General features: G+C 40.5%; 1 protein-coding gene across 1 annotated transcript; it reads right to left on the bottom strand.

Moving 5' to 3' along the window:
• Positions 1-321: 321 nt before the first annotated feature.
• LOC120690200 (lysine--tRNA ligase-like) lies at positions 322-7,099 on the bottom strand. The gene is made up of 17 exons (XM_039972773.1): positions 6,821-7,099; positions 6,662-6,737; positions 6,366-6,440; positions 6,125-6,287; positions 5,946-6,039; positions 4,960-5,045; positions 4,464-4,546; positions 4,176-4,256; positions 3,282-3,407; positions 2,930-3,212; positions 2,714-2,810; positions 2,436-2,592; positions 2,020-2,163; positions 1,869-1,937; positions 1,445-1,588; positions 1,296-1,361; positions 322-596 (listed from the first exon to the last, which is right to left on the bottom strand). Exons 1-16 carry the CDS (start codon positions 6,952-6,954, stop codon positions 1,323-1,325), a joined length of 1,851 nt encoding a protein of 616 aa, XP_039828707.1. The 5' UTR covers positions 6,955-7,099; the 3' UTR covers positions 322-596; positions 1,296-1,322.
• Positions 7,100-8,521: the final 1,422 nt, after the last annotated feature.

Raw genomic sequence — 8,521 nt, 5'->3', positions numbered from 1 at the left:
TTATGAGTTCACACACAGCAATGGATATATTATCATCAACGTCTGAATGGCCCATGATTAGGAGTCCGATAGTTTAGCAGGTATACCGTCAACACAAGATCATATACGATCCCAAAAAATAAGGCAACCTGCATTTTACATGCAGCAGGTGCTAATAAAAAAGGTGTCGAGTTCACAAGGAAACTGCTTCACCAAAGCAACACGTGATACTACAGTCATCAACACGCTATCGTCAAAAGGCAACACAATCCGGATGACAAGAGTGCAAGATGCCTCTTGTCATCCGGATTGTGTTGCCTTGTTTCGCACATTCGGGTAGACTTTGCGCGCACATGTTTCTGCATTGACCCAAAGTATTTTGCAAATCCTCCTTAAGGCGCTACATTTTAAGTTGGAGAATTCTCGTCACTGACGTTACAATTTTGGTCAATAAACCAGCAGCCAAGGTAATGCACAATGGTATATCAAAATAATGAAAATTGAAAAAACCCTCACACACAAGTACACAACTGGCAAAAAGATGTTTAAGATCCCTACGGATCCACAAACTTCCTTATATCCTTCTGTCATGGCGCAAAGCATCCGGCTGAATTTAACTGCAGATGACATGTCAGTGTAACTGCGAATCCATGATGTGGTAGAACAGGTGTAAAAGTAACACTGAATTCAAAAGAAACACATGTGGTAGATATGCAGCATTCTGCAATTCCTTGTTTTCCCTAAATACTTGATATCAATTAATATTAAGAAAACTGTACCCTCATCTTGAAGGCACCCTAAAATGCGATTTTCCTCACTACGTTTAATTCAGAGTATCATCACAGCCAGCACAGGGCAATGGAGGCAACCCTTATGGTTTGCTTGAAGTCGAGGCGGGAGGTATCAACAAAATATAGGATGCTATTTTTTCACTTTTCAGGTTTATTCCATGATGCATGAGATCACTGTAATTCTAAGCTACTCCCTCCGTCCCAAAATACTAGTCATTCTAGGATTCAAAATTTGTCCCAAAAAACAAGTCACCCTACTCTATTTAGAAAGTGCATGTGCATGCAAGAATCAATTAGTGCCAAATATGGATAATATATAGGGGCAAACATGGTCATTTTACCTTCTTGTTAATTTGTCTTAGAATTCCTAGAATGACTAGTATTTTGGGACGGAGGGAGTATACCTCAAAAAAGTGTTTTTTAACAGTTTTAGCCTCTTTGAACTTGAAAAACATGTGTAGAAAAATGCTTGAAGATCATCCAGCAAACAAAGAGGGCGACAAGTTATAGAATTGTAAAACATACCCTTTTGTGCATTTCGGCTCTGGACAACTACTCTTGAGGCTTCATAGCCGGGAATAGAAGAACTTCCTGAGTTTGTATCAAAAGATCCAGTGAACACCAAGAAAGTCAAGATATGTTGGACATTCATATGAGAATGGAAAGATTCAGACCTTAATATTCTGGGAATCTGTTAGCAACATCGTAAGGCGATCGATTCCCAAACCCCAACCACCTGTTGGTGGCAAACCATACTCAAGGGCAGTACAGAACGTTTCATCCAAGGCCATAGCTTCATCATCACCAGATTGACGATCCTAAGCAGGATAGAAACTTAAAAGATTGCACAACTTTCTAATAAGCAACAATAGAAAATAGGCAAATGCAAGTCTCAGTTAACATGACTCTATTCCAACAGGAGAATGGTTACACTTGGTTATTCTTTGTTCCATCTCCCAATGTCCATTTTTTGTTGGTTCTATATTCTTAAGTGCACATGTGCATGCATATCCAACTCAGAAATCCCAAATGTGGTCATGTTCTAACAGGTAACAGGTTATAATGTTACCAAGGTGTTCAATAAGTTCAAAAATGTACCTTTAGTTGTTCCTCAAACCGTTGCCTCTGGACAACAGGATCGTTCAACTCTGTGTATGCATTGCACACCTACATACATTTGAAGGTTATACTGTGGAAACAACATGAATAAAACCAACCATGCAAGTGCTAATGAGAACAGTGTACATACCTCATGTTTGTTAACAAACAACTCGAACCTCTCAGTCAGTCCAGGCCGGGACCTATGCCATTTTGCTAATGGACTCATTATCTCTGGATGATTGATGATAAATGTTGGATTCACGCATGTCTCCTCCAAGAAGTGGCCAACTAACTATCCAAGAGTAACAGAGCACATCAGTATATAGCAAATATAGTTTCAAAAGAATACACTGCATAAATGAATGACAGAAGGCCAAGACCATGACATATAAACAAATGAATTCAGGCTAAGCTAGCACCCCTGAGGATAGTTTTCTGGTAGAGCGGAACATTGAACAAATTAAAGACCTTAACGAATCAGGAATCAATTGGAAATAAAACAAAATTCAACAACTTCAAGTAATCAAATACAACATGTTGTAGTTTCCATGAAGTAAAAAAAACCTTGTCAAGCAACCGTGATGTTGTTTGGGGAGGTGGACATTTCACATCATACTTCACACATGCTTCTATCAAGTAACGATTCGCTTCATCACTTGACAGATCTTTTGGTATATTGAGATTGGCCATTTCCTCCAAATCTTTAATCATATCTATCCTTCTGCAGTAAGATAACAGAAACAATGCATCAGTTTTTCGTAGCAACTGAAGATTGAAGAACATTGTTCACATCTAGGGAAGTAGAAGTTATCCTGATGCTTTGAAGAATATCTGTCTAATACCTGAAGGGAGGCGTGAAATCAATTTCTATTGGGGGATTTGTAACACCATTTGCATGATATTTTATCTTGTAACCACCTGTAAGCTCCTTAACCATGCCTGTTAACCATGAAACAAAAATGTATGTTACACTTTAAAAAGGTAAAATACTCACAAGTATCTCATTTAAATGATGTTTGCTCAGTATTATTTTGTTGAAAAAATATTCAGATGCTTACCTGACAACATGGTCTCAGTAAGCGCCATCAAATCATTGTAGTCTGCATAAGCCATATAAAATTCACAAGTTGTAAATTCAGGATTGTGTGTTAAATCAATCCCTTCATTCCTGAATTGTTTTCCAATTTCATAAACACGGTCCAATCCACCAACAACCAGTTCCTTCAGATATAACTCGGGAGCAATGCGCATAAAAAGCCTCATGTTTAATTCATTGTGGTGTGTGACAAAAGGCCTTGCAGCTGCTCCACCAGCAATCATGTTCATCATTGGAGTCTCCACCTAGAACCACATGAAACGTCAGATATCAAAGTACCAACTGCAAAGGAACGACAAGAAACATGTGCTTACCTCCAAAAATTCACGGTCATCAAGAAACTTCCGGATAAAAGAGACAACTTTAGATCGTGTCTTGAAGATATGCCTCACTTCATGATTTACCATTAGATCAAGATACCGTTGACGATACCTAGTTTCCTGATCAGAAAACAAACACTTAATAATCAAAACAAACGCTTCATGATCAAAGCATTGTCTAGTTATTCATTGTTGGCGATTAATTAGTTTTAGAAACTACGGAGTTGTTTGGTTTGAGGAACTCATCCAGATTGGATGGTTTATCATGGGATCAACTGATGATCTACGTGGGATGACACCATCCCTCACAATTATAGTAAAGATCTGCTTTGAGTAATAAGGTGGCGATGGGCCAGAGCAAACAACCCTTCGCCAAAAGGAGTGTTAGGTTCCAAGTTGAGACCTGACGGGTCCGGTCATTCACATTCTGTTTCTTAATACAAACTACCCGTCACAAGTCACAACACACAAGACATGAAAGCAACAATATTGACATCTAAGCATGCTAGTCTGCCTGTACCGTAATGCCTTATTTGCTTTGTCCATGGTGGCCCAGGACCATCTGCCACCACATGATCCTAGCTCATCTAAACAAAGCTTAAATAAGTAAACATATTACCTATCATCAGGCTTGCTGATTCTTAAAGTGCCTTATCAACATTTTCAGCCTAATGTCATCACAAGAATGACTTGCCCAGGCACCAAAAAAAAAAAAAAGACTTCATTGCACAGATACAAGCTAACTAGGTTCATGAGTCAAGACTGCCTGGTAAGCCCTTACCAATGATTAAATAAGTTTATTTGCAAAGATAGCATGTCATCAAAGTAGATAATGCTAATTTTTGCTTGAAGAAATATTGTTTAGTGTAATGAGCATCAATAACAAACCTGATCCCTCAAAACATAGTTTTCAATGTTCCTGCCCATTCCTGGAGTCCACGGTGCAGGTACTGCACTTCCTTCACCCTTCTGTAGAGGTAAACACTAAATATGTAAAAATTGCAAGGCCTACCTGAAGGCTAAGTTTGCCAAAGCAGAGTTCTGCTCCACAACATCAGAGGATACAAAAAAATGAAACTTAAAAATTTTCTTAAAAATACATACTGGGCACTTTCCTTCTCATCGATTAGATAATACAAAGACAAAATATTTCATTGAATTCAGTTTGATTCTCACCTGTCGAGGCATCATATGAAGACAAGGAGAGAGCACAACAAATTTCTTTGGGAATACACTAAGCTCACCTCGCTTGCTTTTTCCTGATGTTCATCAAATCGAAAACTTTAATTACAGAATATACCCAAAAAATTGCAATCAACAATTACATTATCATTTGGCAATTGCTCAGACAAACACACACACCACTTGGATACCAGGATTGCCTTACGATGTTGAAAACTTTTCAAATGTAGCAAAAAAATCACAATAAACACTAAACGTATCAACAGTAATCTCTCGGGCAAACAATAGACTGCAGCTAACCAGGCACACAAGCAACATAACAGCACAGTTTATCACGGAATTTATGTGTATTGAAACTGTAACAGCATTATACCTACTTATAACATTTCTATAGGCTACAAACAAATGATATTTTACCTAACAAAGTTAGTAGACGTCCAGCTTATAGTTAAGAATTCAAAACTATAAGATAAATGCAAATTCTACAGACCTGGATAGCCACATATGCCAACAATATCACCTCGCTTCACACCCGAGTGGTATTTAGTGAATTCAGCTTCATCCAACTCTGAGGTCCTATATAACAGATAAAAGAATCAGCAAATACAATCCGGTTGGAATAAATAATTGATCCATAAAAGTCCAATTTTATAATTAATTAAAAATATCTAAATTGAGAAAATAGGTAATCAATGAAATATCAGTGAGCGTGCATTGTCCACCAAAAAAGAAGACCATTTGCTTGGTCTTATAGGAGACAAACAAAAACCTTTTGATAAAATGAGATATATAGTCTCATCAGGCTTAACCACTGTACGAAATAGGCAACATTTATGCCTATAAACCGAGCAAATATTCAAGGTCACCTATGTGGCATGTCCAATAAACTACCATAAGAAACTACCTGTTGACTAAACAATGAAAATTTAAACTAGCTAAGCCATTAGAATGTCGTTAGTATAGTTCTAGAAATATTCCCTATGCAAACTATTGCATATGCGTCCAAGTAGAATCAGCAGCTCATTTACTTTGACTTGATTTTAGCATGTGTTAGTCTCTGTTTTCAAGGCGTCGCCTAGGCGACAAGGCGGTGGCGGCTCGCCTTGCTTAAGGTCTCGCCTTAGCCCGCCTTAGCCCGCCTAGGCGTCGCCTAGGCGATAAGGCGGTGGTGGATCGCCTCGCCTTACCGCTTTAAAAACATAGGTGTTAGTAAGCTGTAAGCATGAATTCTACATGCAGCTCTTCTATCCAATGAATATGCGTATTATTCCATGTCACTCATCCAGCCAACCAATTTGCAATGTTGTTATAGTACTAAACAAAGGGCATGATAAAGCCCAGGGGGTGAATGATAATCTATTGAAACCATGAAAGAGACCCAGGCAGTGAGTAGCAATTCGCTCAAGCAATAAAACGCTAGTTGCATTGTGAATAAATATGAAAAATGGATACTATACAAGACATGGAAAGCTTTACCTGGCATCAGCCATCACTTGAACCTTCAGGCCACCGCCATAAAGATCATAAAAGAATAGCTTAGATGAGGATGTTCTCTTGTTCATGATCCTCCCTACATACAAAAAATATATTCACAAATGGGACCTATATAAATCTCCAAGTTAAGAACACAATCCGAGGAAAACATTAGGTATTACCAGCTAAACACTCTGTCACATCTAGCTTCTCCCCATCGCTCAAGCTCTTGTACTTCACAATGTATTCAGCTACGGAGATGCCAACTGGGAACTTATGCGGATAGGGGTTTACACCTATGGCCTTGAGCGAATCAAGTGTCTTGAGCCTATTCTCATAGTATTGCTGCAGCAGGAAACACATCAATATGAGCAAGGAACAGAATTCAGTAAACCAATACAGGAACAGCACAATGAAACATACAGTGGGATCCATGTCATCATCGTCGGCAGCAGATGCCTTCTGAGTCTTTCCACTGGCAGCAGCAGCAGCAGCCACCTACAGCAACAGAAGGCATTCACATCAATTAAGAGTTTTGGCAGTGATATAGTTAAAATCGAAACTTCAACTGCAGCATAGCAGTCTTTCTCTACAGCTAACAGAGCAAAAAAAAGGGAATGACAATTACCAACTAAATTAAGCGAGGACTAGCCGATTTATTAGCATATAATAATACTAACTATAGTTACACGAAGAGAGAACAATTCGACTGTTCTCACCTTGTTCTTCTTCTCTTCCTCCTTGAGCCTCCGCTCCTCCTCCATCTTCTTCCTCTTCTCCTCTCTCTTCTTCGCGCTGCACACAAACCAATGAATCAGGAAATGAAAATACCAAGACAAATCAATGAATCAGGGTAGAAGGATGCTCAGGATCCCTACTTCTTCGAGAGCTGAGGCTCCTCTCCGCCCTCACCCGCCGGCGGAGGGTCCTGCTTGTCGTCGCTGCAGCCGCCCGTAGAGAGCCCCGCGAGCTTCTCCTCCAGGCCCGAAGCCGAGCCCGCGCCGTCCGCCATGTCGTGCGCCGGACTCTAGGGTTTCCTGGTGAGGCGGCGGAGCGGCTTGAGGAGGAGAACAGATGAGACGCCGTCGGATTGCGGAGGCGCAGGTGGTGGTGGTAGGGTTTTAGGGCAGCTCGTGGCGGCGCGGAGGAAATGGAAAAGGAGGAACCTCTCGCCAGGTCATCCTTCCGAATCCTACCACGGCGGCAGCGACATGGGCCGAGTGCCCGAGTCTGCATGGGCCGTAATAACTACCTTGAAGTGCTTGAGCGCTTTTTTATTTTTTTATTTTTCAATTTCGTTTTTAAAAAAATATATTTTTATTTTCGAAATTTACATACCCGACCGCCCCGTTGCCGGCGGCAGGGGCTTTTCTAATTTCGCAGAAAATTTGTGTATGGGTCCCTGGAGGACCGGGGCCGGCCGGCCGCCCGGCTGCGGGCCGGCCGCCTCCCCTCCACTATATAAGGGTTTGGCTGCCACCCCGCCCCTCATTTGCCTCACTAAAAATCCAGGAAAAAAGAAAAGAGAGGAGGGAGGGAGAGGAGGGGTGAGGGAGAAAGGAGAAGCGGCGAAGCCCTGCCGGATTTTCATGCTGGCGACTGCAGGTAATTAAAATTTTCTACACTTTACAAATAGATTATGTTGTAATTATTTTTGTTGACACAGTAGATTAGCAATCATTTTAATTATTGTCAGGAATGATTAGTGGTACATTAAGGATTTTAATTAAGGATTTAGTGGTACTATAGTGGTTAAGGTAAAAATATAGTTTTCAAGTTTAGGTGTAGTTACTTGTAGTGATTAGCGTTGATACAGTACATTAACAATCTGATTAATTAATATTAGTAGTGATTAATATTAGATTAAGGATTTAGGTACGGTTATGTATAGATATGTATTTGAGCCAGATGGTAGTATGTAACAATATAATTTTATTATGTATGTATGTGTAGTTGAACCAGATAGTAGTATGTAACAATATAATTTTATTATGTATGGACATATAGTGTTGTACGATGGTACTATTTAATTTAGATGTGTGTGATTCTATTGCATTATTTTGATCTTACGTGGTAGGTATGGCCAGGGTTACTTCTGCGTTGCTGGACCCAACAATAGACTCGGGTAACCGATCCTTTTCTTGCTGTGGTTCAGCACCAACAACTCAACGTGTTGTGTCCACGTCCACCTGCAGAGTTGGTTCCTGTAGACTCACGATGGGTGCCCAGGTGATATGTCGTCTATTTTTTGTTTTTATCTGTTATACATTTCGTTACATAATGTACTAACGTTTGTGCACTGTATGATGCAGGCTGAGCGAGGCAGGTCTTCTCATTGTGGCTCGTCTTGCTGAGAGTGTCTTGGTGAAACTAGACATGTCTCTACTTTCAGCTCTCGTTGACAGATTGAGACCTGAGACACACACGTTCCACCTCCCTTGTGGGGAGATGGCACCGACTCTACAGGACGTTGCGATGCTGCTTGATCTTCCTATCATCGGATACGCTGTCGGGCCCCGCGTGGTACCTTCTATGTGGCTGGAGGATCTTGAGCAACGTTTTGCAGGTGTTGCCACCAC

This window comes from Panicum virgatum, chromosome 9N (genome assembly GCF_016808335.1).
Source record: "Panicum virgatum strain AP13 chromosome 9N, P.virgatum_v5, whole genome shotgun sequence".
NCBI lineage: Eukaryota > Viridiplantae > Streptophyta > Magnoliopsida > Poales > Poaceae > Panicum > Panicum virgatum.
This window is presented reverse-complemented; position numbering and strand designations above follow the sequence as displayed.